This window comes from Pteronotus mesoamericanus, unplaced genomic scaffold, assembly GCF_021234165.1.
Source record: "Pteronotus mesoamericanus isolate MK-2021 breed Mesoamerican mustached bat unplaced genomic scaffold, CSHL_Meso_final contig_50, whole genome shotgun sequence".
In the NCBI taxonomy this organism is placed as follows: domain Eukaryota; kingdom Metazoa; phylum Chordata; class Mammalia; order Chiroptera; family Mormoopidae; genus Pteronotus; species Pteronotus mesoamericanus.
The window spans coordinates 32,331,788-32,358,867 of NW_026555186.1; the positions used below are offsets into that span (position 1 = coordinate 32,331,788).

The 27,080-nt window shown below is 39.9% G+C and overlaps 1 protein-coding gene and 1 pseudogene across 2 annotated transcripts in view; one reads left to right on the forward strand and one right to left on the reverse strand.

The window, feature by feature from the left end:
* ACOT12 (acyl-CoA thioesterase 12) overlaps positions 1–8,833 on the reverse strand; it is a 39,786-nt gene extending 30,953 nt beyond the window's left edge. For both annotated transcript variants that reach the window (XM_054578549.1, XM_054578550.1), the window contains exons 1-2: positions 8,699–8,833; positions 2,582–2,651 (exon numbers count right to left, since the gene is read on the reverse strand). In XM_054578549.1, coding sequence (XP_054434524.1) covers positions 2,582–2,651; positions 8,699–8,825 — 197 coding nt within the window. In that variant the 5' untranslated portion in view covers positions 8,826–8,833. The remainder of the gene's footprint in view (positions 1–2,581; positions 2,652–8,698) is intronic.
* LOC129074504 (vesicle-associated membrane protein-associated protein A-like) lies at positions 8,824–26,455 on the forward strand (annotated as a pseudogene).
* Positions 26,456–27,080: the final 625 nt, after the last annotated feature.

Below are 27,080 nucleotides of genomic sequence, written 5' to 3' on the forward strand. Positions count from 1 at the left end.
TATGTTGTTTTCAGTTTTCATTTCTTCATGGTGCAGATCACACATAAAAAAATACAAGCTCCCTTTCCATGATTCTAGTGGCCACAAATCCTTTCTGATAATACAAACACAAAATGGCAAAACCACAGAATTTAGGATTGGAAAGTACATAATAGATATTTCATTACAATGTACCACTGGCATTCCAAAATTTACTAATGGCGCTTTAATCTATTCCCAAATAAGTTTGAATTTACAGTAATTTGTAATTTTGCTGAGATACGAACACATGTCAATTTTTTCTACTACAGGGGAAATCACATCACTAGTATGTGAGCTTAGTCAATGCATGTGGTTTTATTTAGCTCAATTTTGTTTGTATATAAATAAATAAATGCTAAATAGAAAAATGCAAGCAGAAAGGTTGGAGAGATGAATTGGGCATCTCATTGGACAAGACTACTTGGGGTTTAAAAACTGGTGGCAACTATCCCATGGTCCATGAGAACCATCCCAGGCCAGAAACAACAGCTTTCTCTCTTCCTTTTTCTTGTAAATTGTGTTTATGTCTTTAAGGATCAAGATAGTTCACATTAAAAAAAAAGGAGACATTAACATAAAATCAAAGAAATTAAGTAAAACCATATAATCTTAATTTATTACAAATGTTAGTATAAACTCTTTAAAAGACACACAATTCCCAATTCTTTCCAAGCGAAAAGCCTAAAAATAATGGCCAACTCTATATTGATAAGCATCTTTCCTGCCAAGATTGTGATCTCTACCTATCATTTCTTTTGAAGAAATTTCTGATTTTAAGTTTGTGTGAGGAAATGTATTAAATTAACCCATTTGTCATATTGGAAAACAAAGGAGTTATTAAAGACTTCTAATTTTGGGGTTATGCCCAAAACTTGGAACCAAACTGAAGAAGCTTCCACTGTCCCAGATGGGGCAATGTGAGCATACATAAGAATAATCACAGCAGAATTGAAACGCACCAAATATGTTAAAATCCATGGGCTCACAGTGATACTAAATAAAGAAAAAGAATTAAGCTTGCTTTTCTTGGACAAACTTTACCTCAGAGTAAATAAGTAATTAATGAGATAAAGGGTCTCTCTATTTATTTATTTATTTCTGAAAATAAATGAAACAAATGATAGAATTAGCATATTACTATTTTACCAATATCAAATGAAATAATGGTTATAGGTAAATATCATTAGATAGTACATGCTGTTGACCAGAAATCGTTCAACCAAAATATCAAACCTCCATCAGATCAACTTTTAGATGTAACTACCAGTTTACAAGAAATATTAAGGTATGTGAACATGCTAAACATGGATACAATGAGAAAATACAAAATGTGGAGAATTCTATATGACCAATTATATGTTAAAAGACGTATCAACCATATTGGGTCCTGATTTAATAAAGCAACTGTTTAAATAAAAAAAAAATTAAACCACTGACGATAGTCATTTCTGTTAATGGTATAGTGATTATTATTATATGGTTTCTAAAAAATCTCTTATCTTTTAGAAATATATACTTATACAAACACAAAATGGCACAGCCACATTTCAGTGATTAGGTTACTTAAGTCTAAGTTTCAGAATTTAGGATGGAAAGTACATAACAGATATTTTATTATATGTACTGTTGGCATTACTCAATTTAATAATGATGCTTTAATTTATTCCCAACTAATTTTGAATTTGCAGTAATTTTTAATTTTCACAAATGATGCCTGAGATTTATCTCAAAATAACCCAGGTGTATGGGGGAATCTGGAGGGCTGTTGATAAAACAAGAATGTCCATGAGTTGCTTACTGTCATAGTTAGGTAAAGGGTCTTTGAAGATACATGGTACTATTTTCTCATCTTATGTGTATATTTGAAATATTTGTGTATCTTAAAATTTTCAATGATAAGAGATGGTAAGCACATACAGACTCCCACACATAGGATGTTTTTCATAATTTAACGTCTTTACTCACATGAATTAATGTTTACCCAACAACCTATTGATGAAATTTGCCATCATAGAGATACTTATTATTATTAATTATTCTTTTAGTAAAGTGCCATTAAGAATCAGCTTCAAGAAATCCTGCTATGCTTTATACTAGAATGCATATAATGTTAAGATTTATTTCTCCACAAAATCAGGACTGAATTTACAGTTAAGAATGTTTATTAAAAGTGGATCCTGTCATCCTGACCAAGTGGCACAGTTAGTTAGAGCACTGACCCATAAACCAAAAGGTCACAGATTTGATTCTCGGTCAGGGTACAACCCTGGGTTGCTGTTTTGGTCCCTGGTCGGGGTGTGTATGAGAGGCAACCAATCAATGTTTTCCTTTCCCATCTATGTTTCTTTCTCTCTCTGCTTCCCTCTCTAAAATCAATAAGCATGTCCTTGGGTGAGGATTAAAAAACAAGTAGATCCTGCAAATTTTCTTACTGATTTACATTGGGTCAAATGTTATTTTTTTTAAATGAACTCGTCACTGACTTAACATGAAGAAGCTTATGTGTTGCAAATAAACCTGTACACTCAGGAGAAAGATGGGAAAGAGCAATCCCACTTACCTAGCCGTCTTCTCAAACTGTATGTCATCCACTGAGGCTGTAACACAGGAAACCCCAGCATGTTTCTCAGCTTCAAAAAATAGGTAAAAATATGCTGTATCAATAATGTTTGAATATCTTAACTTGGGGAAAAGGAATAAAAGTTAAGTGGCTTTATCTTAGTAATTCATCTTCTCATTCAACATAAGACTACCGTGTCCACACTCTGAACGATCTGAAGTGTAAAAGGTACATTCTTATTGCATGGAAATTACTGAAGCTTCTTGTACATTTTAATTTACATCATCTTTGATTTGAAATTTAATACCAATACACAGCATATCTAGTTATTCAGATAGCAATTTTAGTAAGTTGGTGCCACCTTTAAATGCTTTGTTAGGTACTGCCTTCCTTTTGTTTTAAAAACAATGCATCAAAGCTGTATCCATTATCCCACACAACCAGGAGCTGAATGCATTTAAGCCACTTAATCAGTGGAAGCACAGAACAGTATGGGAGACCCTGAGATCGCACTCCAAATCAGAGAGGAAGTTTTCTGGACACCAGAGAAATGCAGCAGGTATGCGGTCACTGTTGTTATTTTTATTACCGAATTCATTACGCTTTAGGCAGGTTGGAGGAGAAGAGCATTGATTAGGGTGGACAGAGATTAGGGAGGAGCTCCAGTTATTTCCACGGCCTCTGTCTGCATTTAATTTGTTAAGGTATTTTGATTGTTGGTTTTACAAGTACTTTCTATAAAAATATCAGATTTTATTCTCTTTGGGGAAAATTTTGACATATGCTTCTGCTAGAATTTGATTTTGAGGAACAGTCCGTTAAAACACAAACATTGGTTTTTTAGGAACTTTTAGCCCCATTTTAGTTTTGGAGACTTCATTCCTGATGCTACATTATAAAAAGAAACAGTAAATTATACTGAATTTTTATTCTTTGTGTGTAGTGGGTTTCTTTAACAGCAATATATATTCCCAGGTAAAGAGAGGTGAGAAAATCTTCCAGAGAGCAAGTAGTTAAAAATACTCTTCCCTATAATACAATTCTGTAGAATATTAAACATTCTGATTTTACCAGTTGGAAATAACTCACTGTTCTTCCAAACATGCACATAACATAAACTGAGTTACCAGAAAACGAACCACAGCAGGACTCTGTGAGGGATGGAGTGGGGAGGATGGGTTCCCCACCTATAAATTTTAGTGAGAAGAAGAATGCATAAAGGTGTCAGACTCTAGAAATACAGGGGGTGGGCAAAAGTAGGTTTAGAGTTGTAATACAATAATTAATAAATAATAATACAAGAATAGCCCTGACTTGTGTGGCTCAGTGGATTGAGTGCCAGTCTGCAAACCAAAAGGTTGCCAGTTTGATTCCCAGTCAAGGCACATGCCTGAGTTCCAGGCCAGGTCCCCAGTTGGAGGCATGCGAGAGGCAACCAATGGATGTTTCTCCTGCACGTTGATGTTCTTCTCCCTCTTTCTCCCAGTTTTCCCTTCTCTCTAAACATAAATAAATAAAAAAATAGAAAAATAAAAAAATGCAAGAATAAACTGTTTTGCATACTCACAACTGTAAACCTATTTTTGCCCACCCTGCACTTAAGGTAAGATGATTTTAATTCAGCGTACCCGATATTTGTCAAGTTCCCACTGACTTGAAGAGCCTGAGCTGCATCAGTCCTATCTTTTAACAAGTCTACTCAGTTGGCAGAGATCCGGCCACAGTCAGTGACCTTTTAGTGCTTGAGATTTCCAGGGAACTCACAGCGCCTTGCAGATATATGCTGCAAAACATTGACTCAAGGGTGCCTAACAGACATTCATTCCAGTGACCTGGCACGAGGAAGAGGATGCTGAGCTTATTAGTCTATTCTTGTTTAAAAATGTTGCCGTGTACACCAACATGAGTTACCAATTTTGAATGACTTAAGTGGTAATTAAGGTGCAATAACCAATAAAAGACTAAATTTTTATTGTATATATTAGGTATCTACTATGTATATGTATCACCATATTAGATTGCACTAGGGACCAAGAAGAAACATAATTATAATAATAGTTACCATTTATTAAACATTTATTACTGGCCAGGCCTTGCGCTAAGAATTTATGCATGCCCATTACATGAGGCTGGTACAATTATTACATTTACAAATGAGGAAATTTGGGCTTAGAAAGATTAATTACATTGTTCTAAATATGGATTTTAACTACAGAAGCAATAGGAACTCAGAAAAGACTTGGCTAAATAGGGGCTTTAGGGCCTCAGTAGCCATGGTTTACATTATAGACATTCAAGGGCCATTAAACTGAAAAGGAAAAGAAAAATATGAGAAACTAATATAGGGCCACAATTTTTATATATGATTATATGTGATTGTTTTCTTTTTACAAGTGTATCAGACGTGAATTCAATAGCACCAACTTGTTCTGGCTCTTGATTTTGTTGTTCATATTGTATGCCAATAAAATGGAAAAGCCTTGAAACTATTTCTGATTCCCTCGGAAGCAGGGAGGAAAAGTAGCAGAGTAGCTATGTGATTGTGATCCAAGTATAAAAATGACGCTTGATAAAAATTGTGATACCTTCATTCATTCATTCCTTTAACTAATTGAACAACTGTGCTATGCCAGCCTCTATGAGAGGTACTAAAAATATAATATAATCCTGATCCCTGTTCTCATGGAGTCTAGTAGAGGAGCCAGGGATTAATTAAATGAATAAATGATAACAAAATTAACTAAGCGTTCTGAAGAAAACATGGTTTTTAAGGAACCACACCTAGATGGCTTGGACAAGGTGGTGGTAGTGCAGGCAGAGCAATGCAGTCGGGTTTAAGAGATTTCTTTCGTGTGACATAGATAGGACATGGCTCATAGACTGAATAGGTGGAGGGAGAAGCAAGGTAAGAGTTATCAAAGATGGATGACTCCTAGATGTATGACTTGCATAACTGGATGGATTGGGTGCCATTCTTGAGAGAGTGAATGAACCCTGGAAAAGATTCACAAGTGAAATAAGGAGGGAAAAGTGTTTGGGATATTTCAAAATAAGAAATGGATATGGAGTGTGAAGAATGACTCAAAATGGCTTCAAGCCTCTAGGCTTAAAGGGCTAAAAGAATAGTGGAGTCAGTGACAGATGAGGTCTTATGCCAAAACGATAGTGAATGTATTTAATCTTCCTTTAAATTATTGAGAAGATATTTTAGAATGTCTTGTGGGCATGCCTTGGGGCCATCACTGCAGTTGTTGTTTATTATAGGACTGGGGCTATACAGAAGTGCCGGTCAATAAGGAACTCTGGTTGGGAAAATGACAGAAAACCTAGTTTTTGTGTTACTCCTATTGTATAAAATAGAGCAGCGTGGTGGAGCATTTCTCTGCCTCGGATTTAGTTCCATCTTGGCTAAATGATGTACCTTGCTTATGTGGTGCCTCTTCTCAGCATGGAGTGTTTAACACAGTCATTGTTCATGCTTCCAAGTAAATTTTATTATGAAGGTTTCTTTAATACTGTATTGTTAGTAACATAACTGTTAAGGTCCAGAGTAATTGGTTATCTATGAAATCATCCTATGGTCTGAGTTTCCAAAGATGTAAAACCACAGAAATTGTTATGACAATTGTAGGAGGGCAATTGTTCCTGCACTATAGGACAGAGGCACTAAGTGAGGTAACTTTAAAAGTCACTACAAAACAAATAAACAAGTAAAATAGAACCAGAGATGTGGGAATGAGGAACAGACTGACAGGGACCAGAGCGGAGGGAGGAGGGGAATAGTGGGGGAAAGAAGGGGAGGGTCAAGTCAAAGAACAGGTGTAAAGGACTCATGATAATGGACAACAGGGTGGGTATGGACTGAGGGAGCGGGGGCGGGGGCAGGGGGGAGCCAGGGGGGGAAATTGGGACAACTGTAACTGAACAACAATAAAAAAAGTCACTTCAATATTCACATAATGTATTCAGTTGCCTTGGCAACAGGCATCATTATTATTAGCAACCTCAATGATTTCTATACTTGTTTCTCCTTCATGTGGACTAATTTTATATTCATGCTGCCATTATGTTATTATAGCCCACCTCAAATCCTGATAAAAAACTATTAAGACAGAAACCAAACAGACCTACCAACAAACAGAAAACAAACAAACAGATTGGCATCAGATATATGACTGAATTTTGCAGGTGGTTAACACACAGGGAATTAGAAACTCTATTAACACTCATTGAGCAAAACAGGGGTCTGTAATCATCTGAGATTTACTTTTGCCCTCTGTGACATAAGAGACCTGGGATACATGATCTTTAAAGCTCCTTCCAGCTCTAACATTTTATCTTAACATATTTTACTTGAAAAGGAACATTTGCCGAGTCTGTGAGGAGACTTATGCAAAGCCTGTCTTCCTTTTAGAAATGAGATTTCAATTCCTGGAACCAACCATCCACCCATCCATCCATCCATCCATCCATATAATCAGGAGGTTTTCATTTAGTGCTACTAAGCACTGCAGAACTAGCTTTAGTTCACATGCTAATCAGCAAGACAGGAAATAAATAGGTGGACAGTTCAATATACAAAATAATTACAGGCAGTGCTAAGTAGTATTGTGGACCAAAAAAAGTGGGTGGTTCTATGGAAAGTAACCTCACAGGATGATCTCATCCTAAATTTCTACTGAGCAGGTCATGCCCCAGGTACATCACTTCTTTAGTGGAAGATTTTAAGCCAACCATTGTTCTTGTGCATCTAAGGTTAACACAGCTTTGAGATTCCAGAAGTAACATCCCTTGAAGGGAGTATTAACCCTCAGGAAAGCACATAATTTTAACTATGCTGCACTCCAATCCCTGGCTTGCTTTCTCCCATCTTCCTCACACCCCCTTCCTTAATTTCAAATGCATAAAAGAAGCTGCAAAACTGTTACTGTCTGAAGCATTTGAAATCTTGCTTCTGGCATATGTCATCAGTTTGGCTCAAATAAATTCCTATAAATATTTATTCTCTCCACGTTTGTTTGGATGTTTCTTACCTTGACAGTATAAGCTGGAAAAAGCATTGCGATGAAATTGACAAAAGGGTGCAAATGTAAGCATGGCTGGAAAAGATTTCTCTAAGGAAATGATACTTAAGCTGAGATGCAATGTATGGAAAAGGCCAAGAGAAGAATACCATGGTAAAGGGGAAATCAGGTGCAAAGGACCTGAGCAGAGACTCAGTAAGTGGGTGGTAGGCAACACACCGAATGCAGAAATAATATGAGAAGTGAGTGATCCTCTATTTAACCAGACATTAAAGAGATATGCAGAAATGTAACCCATACTGGTCCTTAAAGTACATTTTTGTTATTGTTGAGAATACAGTTCTTCTTCAATAAAAATATGAAATGGGTTCATTCCTGTTATTTTTTTTTTAAAGATCTCATTTATTTATATTTTTAGAGGGAAGGGAAGGAAGGGAGAAAGAAGGGGAAAGAAACATCAACGTGTAAGAGAGAAACATCATCGGTTGCCTCTCCAAGGCGCCCCGAGAGGGGCCGCGCGGCCACAGCCCAGGCCAGTGCCCTGACCTGAGAGGGACGGAACCAGCGACTTTTCGGTTTGCAGCCCAACCAACTGAGCCACACCAGTCTGGGCCATTCCTATTCCTTTTTAAATGGATTTATTTTTTGTATATGGTAAGTATGGATAAAAATAACTCATATAAACAGAAGCACTCCGGGGTCCTCTTTTATTTAATGGGGTAAGGGAGTCCTAAAATGTTTGAGACCTTCTGGCCTAGGTCTTTCCCAGTGTTGGATGAATTAGCTTAATCATTATGGTCCCAGCTGCACAGGACTCACAACTCAAAATATCTTCCTCTCCTCACTCATCCTGGGTCCTGGTCCGGGTCCTGGTCCTGGTTTTGGCGCGGCGCGGGCTGGGGAGCCAGGCGCCGACTTCCACGCTCGGATGGGTTACCCAGGATCTCCCAAGTCCTGACCCCAGCCATCCTGCGTTCCCGCCATCCCGCACCCCTACGCCCCAGCCCGCCTTCTAGTCCCCAGACACCCCGCGCCCCGATTCTGTACCCGTTCCAGCCCCGCTCCTCGACTGCCCCGGCCGTCGCGCTCCTACCCGCCAGGCAGGCGGTGGTGTCGATCCACTTAAGCAGCTGGCCCGCGCTGAGCTCGCCGCGAGAGCTGGCATGCGCCGGCTGGATGGTCTGGCTCATGTGCACCTCCCCGGGCCCGGGCCGCGCCATGGCTGGGCCCAGCGGGAGAAGCCCCTCCGCGGAGTGCGCGCGGTCCGCCCCGGGCCCGCCCGGATCCAAAGGGCACCTGCGGCACCGCTGCCCTGGCCCCGATCCTGCTCCCTGCAGGATCGGGGTAATGTGGGGCGACAGAGGTTGACAGAACTGAGGCCGTCCTGGCTTTGTCACCCTTAAATAGGGAGGATGGCTACACTCATCTTAGGACTGTGCAGAGAATTAAATGAGATAACGTAGAAAACTCACAGCGTGTGCTTGTGTATTTGGTAAGTTAATAAATAGTGAGGTCTGAAGAATTTGACAGGTGATGGAGAGTTAAGAATTGATTAGTTAAATAATGTCCAGAGAATGTGTACCTTTTGCTGTAGAAGCTGATTTTAGAGCCTGCCTGCCTGCCTCCCTTCCTTCCCCTCTTCTCTCTCTCTCTCTTTCTCACCTTTCTTTTACCGGCCATTTACTGTCAGGTGGGATGTGTACCCGTGTCTCAAGCCTTCATTCAAAATCCTCCTTCTGATTCTTAATGTAATACAGTGGCTCCAAATAACCTTTTGTTGTTAACCCATCATTTTGTTATGAAATTACCCCCGCTGCCAAACAAAAAGAAAAGTGCAGATTTTTGCAGACACATCAGAGTCACTCAACAAACTAAGGCAACGTTTTGGTTTTAATCTAGAGAATTTATGATTAGAAACTCTTATCTCATTCCTAATGATCCCAGCAAATCCCAAGAGACTCTCTTCTTTACGGAAGACAAAATCTAGAACGTTAAATAATTTTTATTCTCCGCCCTTAGCACAGAAAAGCTACTACACTTTTTAGAGCTGAAATCAGTGACTTTACAAAGCAGTTCTCATTAAGGCACAGGACACCAGAAAACCTCCCGCATAGGACAGATTCATAGGCATCACGTTGTTAGGGGCGGCTGTGCCGGGGAGAGCATTTATGAGTGACGAAGTGGAAGCTTGGCGCGGAAGCAGCGTGCGGGGTATGCTGCTGACTTGAAAGCAGCAGCTAAGGTAGTGGAACACCTGGCTTTCCTCAGGGCTGCTGACTGTCCAAAGCAGCTGACCGCAGAACCGAAATGACCCCAACGAACATGTGGTGCTGAGCAGATGGTCTGCTAAGCTCCAGCTCGGAGACAGCAGAATGGAGAGTCTGTTAATTTTGCTTTTCCTTTTAAATATTTATTTAATTTAATTTTATATTATATTATTTTATTTTATTTTTTATGAAAGAGAAGAACTAAGGAACCATAGACTTGATAACCTTCAGGATCCTCTCTAGGTAGGTTTCCATTCCATATAGGGATAGATAAAAATTAGATGCATTCAGTTAGACAAGCATGAAGTTTGACTTTTATAAAAAGCATAAAAAATAACTTTTTTAAACCAAAAAATTAAAATTTGTGCCTCAAGATTGTCCTTTCATGTAGCTATATACTTATCTCAGTGACAATGTTATCACTTGTATCACTTTTGGCACATCTTCTTGGAAAACATCTCTAGAGTTCTTACTATCATTTTGACAGATTATATTGTTCAGCAGATATTTACTTAATCTACTGATAACTCCATAGGGGGCATTTATTCATGTTGGGCTCAGTCATATGAGTTGCTTTGAAATGCATTGTGGGAAGGTAAAAGTATACCAGTTCCAAACCTAGCCTTTCCAGGAACCATATATTCCTGTTCTTGGGAATGTCTGGCTTCTGTCATGAAAAGATTATATGCCTGAGTGGCTGCTCCACCAGCATCTGGGTGCCAGGCTGAATTCACATTTTGCAGAGCCCTGCTAGCTAACCTGCAGACCTACAGCCCGCAGTGGAGCCTCCAGACATGCAGACTCATGAGTGAGACATTTCCTGTTGTTGTATGTCACCATGGTAAGAGGTTGTTTGTTATACAGCAATAGCTGACAGTTCCAGGTATGACTTTTATTTATTAATATTTTAGGAAATTTATTAAGTTATGGGAAATAGAGTTTGTGTTTAAGTTGGGTTGTATTATTTCCGGGAAAAAAGCAGTGACAAAGTGGTAATATTATATATACATGTACTCCTATACTTGTTTCCCTGTAAACTTGAGGAATTTAAAAATTGTTTTAAGAATAGGTATGAAAAATTGGCTTTCCAAAGAGATTATGTTAAAGGGGACAGCTTGTATCTGTATATGTATGTTAGGGATGTTTGGTCAAAAAGTAGACACAGTACACAAACCGACTATTGTGTTTTCTTCTACATACTCTCTCCTATTTAGATGTCTTTTGATTACGGTTTCATATCTTTTGTTGGTTTCACACTGATTTCCATTTTAATAGCCTCAGCCTAACACTACTATTCTTATGTTTTTCTGAATGGTCTCTTTTTCTTTTGCACAATGAAAATGTCATTTTTGCTATTATGTTTGAAGAAAAGGCTTCCATTTTCCATTTCTGTTTAGAGACATCTTTTGAAGATGAGCAGAATGTGAAGCCAGCTTGATTTTAAAAGGTCATGCACAAACGCAGGAAGGCTGATTGGGGAGAGAGTGGAAAGTGTGATAATGAGAACATCTTTCGAATGTTGGAGTGGGAAGGGAACTAGACAGCCTGACCCCCTCATTCTGGAGAGGAAAAAATGAAGTGTTTGCCCTGAGTCACATTGCAAGGTAGTGGCTGGGCTTTAGAAAAACTGAGAACAAGGAGCACAAAATAGAAGGAGAGGAAAAAGTCCTTCTCCAAGAAACAGACCCTCCAACATGAATTTGAGAACAAGCCATTTATCTGGGAGGAAACAGCAGAAAGTGCTTGCATCAGAGTCCATGTGTGGTCCCCAGACGAGCAGCCCCGGCTTCACCTGGGAGCTTGTTAAAAATGCAGCATCTCAGGCCCCAGCCAGACCTGCTGCTTGAGACTCCACGTTTTATTAAGATGCCCAGGTGAGCCATAAGCACATTAAATTTTGTGAAGAACAGCCTCTCAGAGACATGGAAGCTGGGCTTTTGTCCTCCAACTCCCATTCCTAACTGATTAAGGGCTGTTCCCGAGGGCCTTAGCTCCCGGCACTTAGGCTGACGGCCAGGGGAGAGCGGGCCTTCAGCAGAGCTTCGCCTCAGTGGGACGTCAGGACACTGTCAGCCTGTGACGGTGCCAGAACGGCGGATGCTGAAGGGATGCCAACAAGGCAGAGAGCCGTGATACTTCCACTGTTCTGAACATCATCGGCAGCTGGAAGCCTTTTCATTTTAGGAGATGAGTCCCTGGCAGAGGATTTGGTAATTCAAAGTATTTCATACAGAAATACTCTCTATGTTTGGAGCCCATAAGCAGTTCATGAGAGAAGCACACTAGACCAAAGCTCATTTGAGTGGTCTGAAATTAGCTATCAGACCCGAACTCTCTCAGACTCTGTCTTCACCTTTGGTATAGGTTAGGAAAGGTGTCAGGTCAATGATTTCAAGTTCAAATTCAAATTTAAAAGGATGTGGTTAAAATTTAAACACAAAGCCCCTAAGCAAACATTCCAGAATGGGCATTGCCAACTTCACGCAGGGTCTCTCGTTTTTCTTTGCTCCTGGACACGACTCTCGGGATTTCTCTGTCCTTGGGGGATTGGGCTCTCCCATTTAGCACTTGAGGCCACAAGCCAACCCTTCTCCTGTTTGTCCCTGTGCTTCCAGTGGCCCTGCCACCCAAACATACAAGTGTTTAATGTACAACCTTGGACTCACCTAATACGTGTGCTGTGCAGCAATTTACTTTGGTTGAACAAAAGCCACTTGTGCAGAGTCCAATTTTTTCACTTTGCCAGGTTTGCTTGGCCCCACCTCCTTGTGCCCGGCACTGCTCAGTGGAGCCCCCTGGCTGCCACCACCACTACTTGTCAATGTGCTGAAGTACATGGATTATTTTCAAATATAGAATCAACCTTGTGTCCCTCGAAAAAAATCCTCTCAGTCATGGTGCATAATTCTTTTTATATATTGATGAATTCTCTTTGCTAATATTTTACTAAGGATTTTTATAGCCCTATTTTTTAGAGATATTGGTCTGTACTTTTCTTTGTTTTTTCCCCCTTTATTCTTTTTCTTTTTTCTTTCTTCCTCCCTTTTACTCCCCCCCCGTCTTTGTCAACCTGGAATAAGTCTTCACTTGCATGACCTTGCCACTTTGAAGGTTACAGGTCAGTTATTTCTCAATTTGGGTTTGCCTGCTATCTCGTCATAACGAGGTGGAGTTTATGCATCTTCAGCAGGGATATTAAGAAGATGCTGTATTCTTCTTCTTGCATCTTATCTAGCGGTACACAATTCAATCTGTCCCATTTTTGATGTTCATTTTTGTCATTTCATTAAGTGATGTCTCCAGGCTTTTCTCCTGAAAATTTCCCTTTTGTAATTAATAAGCATTTTGTGTGGAGGTACTTTGAAACTGTAAATACTCATTCCTCAGGAAATTTTTGATTGATTCATTAATTTATTTTTATTTCCATGGGCCCATGGTTTCTTATTTTACTCAACGTTATTATCATTATTCATTTTGATGCTGAAATTGTTCCCAGTTGGGTCAGAGGGAGCCTCCTCAAGCTGGCTTTTGGGTCCTTTTGATATGTCTCTATCATTCTTTTGTAATTTCTCATTTCCCAGTATAACCAGATGTTTCAGTCTCATCTTGTATTTTTTTCTTACCTGCCCCTGGAACTAGGCATCCTAATCACTAGAACATGTGAATATTACCTTATATGAAAAAGTGTAATTAAGTATCTGAGAAGAGAAGCTTATTCTGAATTTTCCAGGGACACTTAAACACAATCACATGTATTATTAGAGATGCACAGAGGAGAAAACACACAGAGAAGAGGAGGAGACAGAGACTGGAGTGATGTGGGCACAGGCTAAGGAACACATGGAGCCACCAGAGGCTGGAAGGGGCAGGGAAGGGCTCTCCCCCAGAGCCTTCGGACAGAGTGTGACCCTGCGTACACCTTGATTTCAGACTTCTGGCCTTCAGAATGGTGAGAGAATAAATGACTGTTGTTTTAAGCCACCCAATTTGTGGTAACTTGGTATATCAGCTCTAGGAAATGAATATACTATCTATCTATAGAACTCTGAGTTCAGATTGACACATCAGTTGCCACCCACTACTGCAGGGTTGATTGTTTCTCCTTCTCCATATTTCTTATTTTATTTTATTTATTTATTGATGAGAGAGAGAGAGAGAGAGAGACTTTGATTTGTTGTTCCACTTCCTTATACATTCATCGGTTGATTTTTGTATGTTCCCTGACCAGGGATTGAATCCACAGCCTTGGTGTATCATGTCGATGCTCTAACCAACTGAGTCACCGGGGCAGGACTCCTTCGCCATATTTCTAATTCCATTTTCTGACAATGAGAAGCCTAGCTTACATTGCACTTAATAGATTACCGTATTTGATCAGTCCCTCCATGTGTGCCCAATCTCTCACCCCCTCCACAACCTTGTGCCCAGGCAGGGGGGTGCCCTCCTCACTGACTCAGGCTCTGGAGACTAGCAGGCCTGTGTCCTGGGGCCCACCTCCCCACAATGGGGCGACTCCTGCTGGGGCACTCCCACCTGTACCTGCTCCACCTCCGAATGGCCTTAGGCCTGCCTGCTTTGCTCAGGAAGACAAGAGAAAGGAAGGGCAAAGGGGAGAGGAAAAGGAAGGCCCTGCTGGGTTGTATGCCCTGCCCTCCACCCTTAGCAGCCTGATGACCACCACACTGCCCAGCCCACCCTGGGTGGCATGTGTGCCCGCCCACAGAGGTACTAGAGTTGGCCATGACCCTGCGGCGAGGTCTGACCTGTGGCTTACGTGATTGAAGGGCACAGGCCTCACATGGGAGGGCTGCAGGAGCGGGTGCCCACTGAGGAGCGCTTCCCTGCAAGGGATGCGCCAGGTCTTTTCCCACTCAGCCAGGGCGTGGCTCCTTGGGGTGGTGCTGACAGGCTGAGATCAAGCTGGGGATTTTGATTCTTTATTTAATTAGCAAGAGGCATTTCTGGTGGCAAATGGATAATATTTATCTCCATTAGATAGGCATCAGTCTGCCCAGAAGAAACCTTCAGATTAAATTTTAGGGATGAAACAAGATTAATCCTGACAGGTATATAGATCCTCAAAGAATGTGCAATAACTCCTCATAAAACAGCTTAAAAAATTCTTTCTGACAAATTCAACATTTTGTAAAGAGCCTTTATGATCTGTTCATGATAATATACTGCCTTAAATTCTATAATTGTTTAATACAAGAATGTCTTTCTCTTCAAAGAGATTCATTCATTCATTTATCTATTCATTCAACACAGTTTTGAATGCATAATATTGACTGGACACTTGACTATGCATAAGGGAAATCTTAGTCTGGTGGGGAAGACAGATGGGCAAATCAGTAGTGTAATGTGATAGGGGCGTATGAAAAGATACAGCACGCAGTGCCGTGGGAGCACAGAGGGGAGGCGCTCCTTTGCGTGGCCACCCCCATAGTCTTCATCACTCTGCCAGTCAAGCAGCAGCCCCTAAGCATCCTAAGCAAAGGAAAACGCTTTGGGGCTCCCAGGTTTGACTAGATATGAAAAACCAGGCTTGACAGTGGGCAGGAGCAAAGACTTTGCTGCTGGCTGGGAAGCACAGCAGATGTTGTTTATGAAGATTCTGGAATGGCCTTGTCCCTGCTCCTTCCTTCCTTGTGGAACTTAGTCAAGATCGAAGAGTCTCAGGAAGCAGCATCTATCTGACTAAGTTTAAGTCGTATGTCTGTCCACGACCCTAGGGCTGGGGAAGGGGAGGACACAGGGAGGTGAAATCTGTTCCTCTCAGTTTCAGCAGAGGTGAGGCAGGTGGCTGGCATTACCTTCTCATTAAGGTTCAACAAGGTGAGGAGACGTTATTCCCCAAAAAGAAATTGAGTTCTAATTAGGAACGGAGAATGGAAGCTGGACACATTTTAAAAATTACCACTGGCTCATATAAGGCATGGGAAGACTGTGGGAAAGGCAAGACTCACCTGAAAGTGGATACTTTGGATATTTCCGATACCACGAGCAAAGAAGTCTTCCCTATTTCCCTTCTTTTTTGTCTTAAGACCATTTGAGTTTGGTTATCTGTCATGTATAATCAAAAGATTTCTGAGATACCCCTACAATATTCTTATACAGTTGCTAGTAGTGTTTTATTTCCTATGAAAATATTCATTTCTATTTATTTTTTCAATCTCGGAGAGACTTCAGTGCTGCTCATTTTTAGCTCATACCAGGTGAGTGATCCAGCTCATAATATCACATCTTTAAAAATGTATTGATTTTAGAGGGAGAGAGGAAGTGGGGGAGAGAGAGAGGGGGGCATTGGTTTGTTGTTCCACTTACGTATGCATTCATTTGTTGCTTCTTGTATGTGCCCTGACTGGGGATAGAACCTGCAACCTTGGCATATTGGGAGGATGCTCTACCAACTGAGCTACTCACCCAGGGCTATATCACAATTTTATGTTAAATAATTTTCTAATATACGTGGTGCACTCTTACAATGATGTTTGCTTGAACCTTTTGCAGTATCCTAATAAAGCAAAGGCAACCTTATATTCAGAAGAGTTTTTTCTTATAGCAATTTTGAAATTTGTTTTTTAGTCATAGAGCTGACTGTGCTACAGATGCAAAAACCTACATAGTCATCAGTGAGCCCTCAAATCAGACAACTGGTCAGACAGCACCGGGCCTCACCTGCCCAGGCCTGCATGGGTGCTGCGGGGTGTACCAGGCATCTGCAAGCAGATCGAGGTCAGCTCCAGTCCCTGTGGGAGACTAAAGAAGTAACCCAGCTTTGTAGTGTCACATTGCCCTGAAAGGCTTTAGAACCACTAATTTATTCACAAGAGATTCTGCATAGGGTTGGTCACTATAATTATTATAATTTTTTAATGAGAAAACTGAGGTCCAGAAGTTTATCCCAAGTTGCCCACTTAATTAGTAGTAAAATCTGAATTCCTAAGTAACTTTGCTTCTTGATTTGTATGCCCAAGGTACTAACCACCCTTGCCAATTGCAATATTATTTAGATAATATTTAATAATGTCCCAATAGTCGTCATAAGATATTTAAAAATAAAAGACTTTTTCCCATAAGGCAGGCATGGATTTTTAATTTGGGACTTTTTTTCTGTTAGTTTTATTACTTGCAGAGAAAACAGAAGAGGAGAAAATGCGGGGAAGTAACCTAGTGCCACCTGACAGCATTTATTTGAACCGCTGCCCACTCTCTAGTGTGGTAAGTGGTCTGCTAAACTGTGGTTGCAATTGGTAAAATCTTCATTGTCTGAAGAATTACTTTTTACTGTGTGATTGATCCCCTCTCTACATTTTAACAATATTCATATTTGATTAAAAATCACTTCACATTAGATGTTAGTATTTTGTAGGTCAGAAAAATAGTGGAACCGATACAGAAAAACATTTTAATAAACCTTAGAAAAAAATTATTTTGCCCACAACTCTCTTGTGCATCCCCTCCTAGATAGAATCACAGACAAAGCCTCAGATACCAAGGGACATAAAAATGAAGCACCATTTCCTTTTTATTTTGTTTCTTTTCTCATCACTTAAACTAGGTCAGAAGAAGTTTGGAGATAAACGACTACCATAAATTAATCTCTCAAAATCCTAATGTGAATGAGAATATTCAAGACCTATTTAAAATAGACCCTGAATATTCCCTCATCAAATACTGAGGGCTTACCCTTTGAAGAACCATGCCCTTGGGGCCAGGGAAACTACAGCACACGAACAGACAAAATTCCCTGCTCCCCGAGAGCTTATGTCTGGTCAGAGGAGGCAGAAATTGAACAAAATAAAAATGTAAATCTCTGAGTCTGTTTATATGTGTGTATGTGTGTGCATACGTGCACGGTAGTTTGGGGAAAAATGAAACGGAGAGGGATGGAGGTAGGGGCATTGTTGTAATTCACACAGAGTGGTCAGGAGAGGCCTCACTGAGAATGTGACTCATGAGCAAAAGTTTTAAGGAAGGTCGGGGGGGGGGGAGAGAGAGAGAGAGAGAGAGCGCGCGCGCGCACATGCAAAAGCCATGCCACTCTGGGGGAGAAGGTAGCTGTCCGCAGTTGACTGTAGATTAATGTTCTTATGCTCCTCCTTCTGGCCACATGGGAGGACTACACGTCATATTGAATGTGACTGCTTTGTCCAATGAACTGTGAATAGCGGTGGGGGAAGGGCTTTAAGAGCCGTTTATTTCAGCCAGCGGAGTTCCAATTAGAAGCTCCATCATGTGGCCTCTCAATCAGAATCGTGCAGAGCAGAGCCAACATCTGACCCAGGAACTCTGTTGCTTTAACCCTGACCTTTGGGGACAGTTGTTCATTGCAGCAGTGCCTGCGTTATTTTAATGTAACAGTGTTCAGGAAGAGGGAACAGCATGTACAAAGGCCTGGGGGTAGAAGTGTACATGGCATGTTTGAGGAACAGCACAGAGGCGGTGTGGAGAAGAGTGGGCAGCGGGATCCTGAGATAATATCCGAACAGCAATAAAGGGAGAGAGAGGTTGTATAGGGCCTTCAAGGCCATTGTAAGGATTTGGCTTTTAACCTGAATAAAGTGGGGAATGGGAGAGTTCTGAGCAGAAGAATGATACGATTTGCATTACATCACAAAAGGATCGCTCTGGTTACTCTGTTGAGAATAGAGTGCAGGGGGCAAAGGCGGAAGGAGCAGAGTGAGGAGACCATTGCAGATCATCCTATGCGTTCCTCATGGAACGCAAGGGTCTGGGGAGCAAGGGACGGAAGCGGGAATGGACCCCCTTCCTATCACTGCCACCAACCCCCTTTGGACATGTGTGATTCTGTTCCTTGAAACTCTCTAGGTTTTGTGGATCTAGAGCTTCTGATTTCCAAAGGAGAAACAGTTCTGCTTGGGGCTGAGCAAGAGTCCTGGTCACTTCAGATTCCTTATGGCAAGAAACCAGCAGGAAGAAAAGGTGTCACCATCCTGGGAGAGTTAACTGACCTGGTTCTGGGAGGTGTGACTTCTGGGGAAAGGAAAAATACATTTGGCATGCAGGGATTCTTGGAGTGTCTCCCTTGCCCAGTTTTGGCAATGAATGATCTATGCAGTAGCTATGGTGTGTGACGGGCATAGTGACCAGGGACGAACCATATCTCTCAGGGTTGAGGGCCTGTTTCACCCACCAGGTAAACCACCTAAACCAGTAGGGGTGCTAGTCAAGGGTAACCTAGACCGAGTACTTGAGGAGGGTGATTATTAGCATCAGTCACAGTTCTGAAACCAGATGCAGCAGTGGGGCTACAGAGTGTCCCACTTAAGTTCTTAAAAATTTTCTCCAGGAAAAAAAGACCAGCCAGAATTCTGGAGCAGCTATTCCAAGGTGGTATGACTTACTACTGTACAAAGCAAGTGCGTCTGAGCAGGGCAAGGGGTAGACTTTAGTGGATTTCGTGGTGCGCTGAGCAGGTGCAAAGGTACAGTCTTCAGGACCCAAGCATTCATTTCCCCCATCGGCCGGCAGCGCCCTGCTCCTGGGGCGCCGGCCCAGGAACTGCCTTTGGGAGAAGGGAACTGCCCGGCTTTAGCGTTTGCTTCTTCTCTGGGGCAGTAGTACGCACTGGCTGGTTAATTTGGGAAGTACAAAGTCCTGGCCTCTTGCCTCCATCTGGGGCGTCTTTGAAGAACACGCCTGGCTTAGACTGTTCGAGAGCTCGACTGAGCTCTCTGTCGCGTCTGCACCGCAGTTCAGCCTCTCCTCCGCCCAGCCCGGCTCCCTCCCTTCTGTGGCAGGCGGAGTAATGGCCTCCCCAGAGGTGTCTACACCACTCCCCACATCCTGTGAATGCGTTACCCTACATGGCAAAAGGAACTTGGCAGATGTGATTAAGTTAAAGATCTGTAGATAGAGAGATTACCTGTGGTGGACCCAAGGTAATCACGCAGGTCCTTAGAGAATAGGAAGTCGAGACAGAATATGCTCTGCTCCTGGTTTTGGAGATGGAGGAAGGGACCACGACTCAAGTAATGTAGGTGACCTCTGAAAGATGAAAAAGTCAAGGAAGCAGACTCTCTTTAAGAAGCCAGAAGGAACACAGACCTGTCAACTCATTTTAGACTTCTGTTGTTTAGAACTGTAAGAGGATACATTGCTCTGTGTTAAGCCACTAATTTTGTGGTAATTTTTTACATCAACAATAGGAAATTTAATATCCTTCCCTTACAGATATTGTTTGGGAAAGCATACTCTAAATTAAACTTCCAGCATGCAAACCTTTGCTCAGAGTCAGTTCCCCAGGGAATATGCCACACGTAGACAGATCTGATTGGGAGAAAGAACCCCTCAGGGGATCCAATCAACTTAGTGGCCAAGAGTTCTAGGTTTATCCAGCCAAACACAACTAGACTATAACCTACACGTGACCTTCCCCTCTGAGTGTGGGATAATTTTGTTATGCAGTAACAGAAACCTGTACCGGGAGCCAGCGTAGGACATATTCGACAGAGAGAATCATTGCAAGCAAGCCTGTCCCTAAAAATTGTGGATCTTAGAGTAAGCATCCAAATGGAGACCCACGCACGTCTAAATATTTAAGATTATAAGTGAGCAAATTGTTAAATAAAATATATTCTGTCCTCCCATCCAAAAAAAAAAAAAATCTACATTTGTATTGACAAAATAGAAAGTTGGCAAAATATAAAACACGACTGAATTTAATTATTATCACACATATCTGTTCTGTTGCTGGGCTGGTGATGTTTGGATGAGTAACTGTTTCACATGTAGAGCTTTACACAGCTGCTATGTGCCGCTGTTGCAAATACTGTCCTAATTTCCAAGTATCTCCTGAGTCAGGAATTAGAACATGAAAAAAAATAAAAATAAAAAAGAAAGAAAAGAAAAAGGAAGACAGCACTCCTGGGAAATATTTTGCTATGCAACAGAATTCATTTTACACATAACCATCCCACAGTAGTTTTGTCAAGTGAATTGACTTCTCTTCCTTTACCTGAGGAATTCTCCCCCTTACATCCTCCCATACTCTAAAGCAGAGTTTATTGCTGACACTGAAATGCTATAAACCTTTATTAAATTAAGACACAGCTCCCTTTTGGTTGAGGACATAGGGCAAGCAAGGTGGGGAGGCATTTCCCTGGACAGCATTACCTGTCCGAGTGGATGTTTAGGATTAAAGATGGTGCCACGTCAGTGCTGAGTGCCAGATCCCAAGAGGCAGAGTATCTTGTCTGGTTTAATTAAAATCTGGGGGACCGTGCTTGTGATACGTGTAGCCCTTTAAAGTGCGGGATGAGGGAAGGGGTCCCTTTTGCTGTAAGGGTACTCTTTTTTTCCATGAAATAGGGGCAGGTGTCTGAGAAATAGTGGTAGGAATCTATGTGGGATTTTACCCACCTCCAACCCCCATACCCTCGACAATAAACACTGATGAGGCTGCAAACTTACTGTTGAGTGATTCCCATCTAGTCCTTGTTTTCATTCATTCATGAGTCAGACACTGTTCTAGGCACAATGGTGAGCAAGGCTGAGCTCATGGCCTAGTGGGAAAAGGCCAGAGATAGACACACAAACTAAGTAAGATAATTTAACATAGGAGTACGTGCTATGAAGAAAATAAAGCAGAAAATGAGGCAGAGGCAGATGACCTTAGCTAAGGGCTCATAGAAGAGCTCTCTAGAGAGTTGCCACATTTGGGCTGATACCAGAATAACATGCAGAGGCAGTAACGTGAACATCGGGCAGATGAGCTAACAGGAGTTCTTATATTAGAGGGTTAAGAAGAACCACTTTTTAAAAGATGATTATTTAATTTTTTTTATTAAAGCATGATTGGCATAAGTATTATATTAGTGTCAGATGTACAAATTAGTGGTTTGACATTTTTATACACTAAGTCTAGTCACTATCTGCCACTGTGCAATTAACACATTGCTGACTATATTCCCCTTCACCTTTCTCATTCATCCCCCAAACCCCATAAATTGGTGCAGCCGACATGGATAACTGTATAAAGATTCCTCAAAAAACTAAAAATAGAACTACCATATGATCCAGCATTTCCACTTCTAGGTATTTATTTGAAGAAAATGAAAACACTAATTTGAAAAGACTTCTGCACCCCTATGTTCACATTATTTACAATCACCAAGACATGGAAGCCATCCAGGTGTCCAGCAATAGATGAGTGGCTAAAGACGATGTGGTGTATATACAATGGAATATTATTCATCAAAGAAGCAAGGAAAATATGACCAGCAACACTGAAAGGAAAAGAAATCAACAGAGACAAGAGGGAAGGGGGGGGGCAGGGAAAGGGAAGGGAAGGGGAAAGTCAAGGAACATATAGCAAGGACTCATGGACAAAACCAAAGGGGAAGAGCTGAGGGAGGGAAGGTGGGAGGGGGCAAGGGAAAGAGGTGGGGGGAAGGCAGAGACAAATGTATTTAAAAAGTAAATAAATTAATTAAAAAAAAAACCAATGGAATATTATTCATCAATTAAAAAGGGCCATTTTTTAAAACTTTAATTCTTGGTGAACATGTTTCTTTGGCCCACTTTCTGGATATATAATGTAACAAACATAAAATCTTTCATATTTCTGGATCTTCCATCACCTCAATGACAGAATACAGATGTGGAATATGTGGTGATTAGAACAAGTCTGACCTGAATTCAGAATATGTCCTACAAAACATACTGCTTCAATAGCATTTTTATATAAGCTACTTTTCTGCTTCTTTTTCTCAAATAGCAACAAAGTAATAAAAAATTAAAAATCTTTCAGATTTCTGATTAATGTTTTTCTGATTTTAATATGATAGACTTAACTTACCTAGGTAAGTTTTTGAAAAGCTAAATCAATGTAGAATGTGATTCTTGTAAACTTCAGTCCTATACACGTCATGAGAGTTTTACTTAAAGGATACTTAAAATTTTAAGCTTTTAGTCAGCTAATGTACCTCATTGAAACAGAGCAAAACTTTAACATTTTTCAATTTGAAAGAGTACTTAACAGTTGGTTTTAAGAGAAATATGATGCATATTTTGGGATTTTAAAATAAGCACTAATAGAATCAAACTAAGAATAGTTTTTCTTTTAATATTTTCTAATAATACAGATTTGTTGGATTTTATTAGCAGTTAGTAATTATAGCAACATTTATTGTTATGTGTGTTAGAAAACATACAAAGTGACTTACATGCATCATTTTATGTAATTGTCACAGGATTGGTATAGGGTACTATTTTATTCCTATTTTATATTTGATAAAAATAAGCACAGGTACCTTGTCCAAAGTCACACAATAGGAAATGGTGGAACCAGGAATTGAACCTGAGAAGTCTGACTTCAGAGTCAACCTAATGCTTCAGATTATGACAATACTTTTCTAGATGTTTTGTATTATTTTATTTATTATGCTTTATAATATAATTACATTATTTTCAAAATTAATTTCATCTTTAGAGTTTGCTTTTTAAATAATTATAACTACAGAAATTCAGTATAGTTTATAAAAATTTTTTTTGGAAAATTAAACTTTATTCTACAATGTATCCTGAATTGCAAGACACAAATATGACTGAAACAGATAAATGCATATGTATAGAGAATGGTAAAATATAAAGAATATAATTCTAGCCTTTTTAAGAAGTCTTCAACAATGAAACCCAAATTAAGGAGTTTTTCTGTTTCAAAACAATTTAAAGTATATACATGAACTCTAGCATAGTTCCAAAAACATAGTCAAAGGAAAATACAAAACTATACAAAACTGTGAGTTCAAGTACAAAAACAGCATATAAATGTACATTTGTTGAGTCTGCACGATTTGTAGAGTGCATCAAATTAATTGCAGTCTAATTCAGGACAAACTGTAAACCAACTAAAGATAAACACCCACAACAATAATCATAGAGTAATGAATGAAGATTTTAAAAAATGACTGTCAAAGGATTTAAATTCAAAATCTCCTATATGACTAGGGAACTGCCTCCTCTTCCTCTTTCCCTACCTACAAAATACATCAGATTCTGTTTAGTCTGATGTTAACCACTGCATGGCTTATTAAGACTTTGGCCATTGTAATTAATACCTTTTCATTATATTTGCTTTCCAGTAACATCTTTTTTTTTTTCCCATCGGTATGTCTTCTAAATTCATATTCTAAACATTTAAGATACTAAAATCTCACTACTACATCAGTGTATTATCATGGTAGCTTTCTTCCCACAGGGGGACATTTAGAGTTCTCTTCACATGAATGAAATAGTAGACAATCTCAATCAGAAGAAGATGAATTCATAAAAATATGCTTTTATGCTTTAATATCTCAGCTCTTATTATTAGCTACTCATGAGGTCAGAATTTTAGAGCTTAGATGTCAGAAATGTTCAGAACGTAGTCGAGGGGACAAAAGTTAGCCCTGTAAAGACACAGGCATATTTTTATAAAAATTCTTATTAAATATGTGAATGGACTTAATGCATTGGGCAGGGAACATATTTAAACACATCATTTCTGAGTATCATCACCTGTTAGTTGCTTCTGTCTTTAAGAACCTAAACTTATCTGAGAAGATTGATATAATTGGACTATTTCCCTGGCATTTTCAATGAGACTTGACTGTTAACATTGGCAAGTGAACTCAAAAATAGTGGTAAGTTTTCAGGAAAATTAGACCCCCAACTTGTTATTATTAGAGGAAAAGAGATTTAAAAGTTAGTTTTTCAGATTGTTTCTCTACATCAAACAATTTTCTAACTATTTATAAGATCTCATTTTGACATTGTTAGATAAAACATTTTTAATAGTATTATCAAGCTGTAATAGCATTAAGAAGAGATATTTTGTCATTGTTACTTCCTTGAGAAGGTTATGGTGCTTAGACATTTTTCAACTCGTTCTTACTTTAGAGCTGAACAGACCGAGGCTCCAAGAGCACATGGACAGCCTGTTTTGAGCTGTATAGTGGCAGCAGGGCTATATAGCCCATGTGTTCACTCTGATGATAGTATGGTCTGTACATGGTGGTACTGTCTAAACTGCCTCTAATAAGAGGTCCTTTATTTCTTAATTTTCAAAGATTAAATATATCTTAATAAGCAAAAGTAATAAAACTTTGGAGGTCAATCTCTGAGCTGCTCTTTTTGTTTGTTTTGGCTAGAGGTTACACATATTCCTTATTAGGAATATTTCCATTTTTCTGTGTGGGGTGAGTCAGATTTTTACGTTTTGTTTCACTTATATGTAAAATTTGAAACCATAACACTAGTAGAAAGAAACACAAGAGAAAAAGCTCCCAGACATTGGTCTTGGCAATGAATTTTTGGTTATGACACCAAAAGCACAGGCAATAAAAGCAAAATAACTGAGATTATATCGAACTAAAAAGCCTTTCCACAGCAAAAGAAACAATCAACAAAACAAAAAAGCGACCTATGTAATGGGAGAAAATATTTTCAAACCATACATCAGGTAAGGGGTTAACATCCAAAAGATAAAAGGAATTACAACTCAAAAGCAAAAATACTGATAACCCAATTAAAAAGCGGGCAAATAACCTGAATAATCATGCTTCCAGAAAAGACCTACAAATGGCCAACAGGTATGTGAAAAAGTACTCAACATCATTATTCATCAGAAAAATGCAAATAAAAAGTATAAGATCTGTTAGCATGTTGTGTATTAAAAATCAAAAGAACAAGCGTTGACAAGGATGTGGAGAGAAGGGAACTATGTACACTGCTGTTGAGAATGTAAATTGGTACATCATTATGGAAAACAGTATTTAGGTTCCTCAAAAAATTAAACATAGAATTACCATATGGTCTAGCTATTCCTACTTTGGGGCATTTATCCAAAGGAATTGAAATCAGAATCTTGACCTTCCCAGAGGCCTCAAATTCAAAGGCTCCTTTACAGATGCAGTCACTACAAATTCGTAAGATGTGAAATCCATCCAATAGAAAAGTGTGTTTCAAACTGAAGACTACATACAGCGCCTCGTCCATGCTGTGCGAGGCCCGTGGTGGAATTGCTGCCCCAGGGCCGGCTGTGACTGTCAGTAATGCTGTAGCCTTTGGACTGTGAGCCCAACGGGAAGAGTAAACACAAGTTTATCGTGCAATTTTTGCTCCACCGACATTTCAGATACAGAAGCTGTGTGTAAAGAGGCAAGATCTGATGAGTTCATGGATTCTAAATGGAGATGTGTTTTTGAAATGTCCAATGAAAATGATACATTGAATGATACAAAACCTCGCAAAGCTGTCCTGCTGAATGCACCTCAACAAGATGTAAGCCACATAGGGTTTCACTCAATGATACTGAAACAAGGAAACTCAGGGAAGAGTGTAAAATACTCTAGGGAGAAATGACGAAGCTTTCAGAAGAGAATCGACAGCTGAGAGATGAAGGCTTAAGGCCCAGAAAGGTAGCACACGCGGATGAACCTGGGTCAACGTCAACTGCATCCTTCGGGGATAATGTCACCGGTCTTCTTCCTTCGATTTTTGTAATTGCAGCCATTTTCATTGGATTCTTTCTAGGGAAATTCGCCTTGCAGAGTGCTATTTCTTTTATTTCCTCTTGACCAGAAAAAGTATGTGTACTTACCATTTCATTGGTAGTATGGGTCCACGATGACCATTTGTGTGTGCGTGCGTGTGTGTGTACAGCGTCATATTGGCTTTGCCTTTGATGATCTCTTAAGGTTAGAAAACACAATAAAAACAAACCGTTCAGCTACTGGGCAAATTGTATATTCCCAGAGCATCCCTAGCAGGTGTCCGTTGCGCATTCTGTCCCTTATTTCATAAATTCGTAAAAGTTCAGGAATTGTTCAGTAAATGTTACTTTAATAATCCCCTTAAATTTTATCTTCTGCTGCTACCTCTTAAAATATGGTCTATTGATCGCTAATCCCACTCATTCAGGAAATTCCCACAGGTATTCTGTGGGGAAATGGTGCCTCTTACAGTGTTAATTTCTCCTTTAACTTTGCTAATATCAAGGTAGAATTTTTCTTATCCCTTGTGAGGCAGTGGTTGACCGAGTTTTTCATCCTTACAATTTTGTTCCATGGTATTTGACATTAAAAAACTATAAAAATTATGTGAATTTCTTACTGGGCAAGTTAGATTTCAGTTATTCAAATAATGAATGATTGGATAACTAATTTCTTCACTGACCTGTAAGAGCATTTTCTATGTACTCTA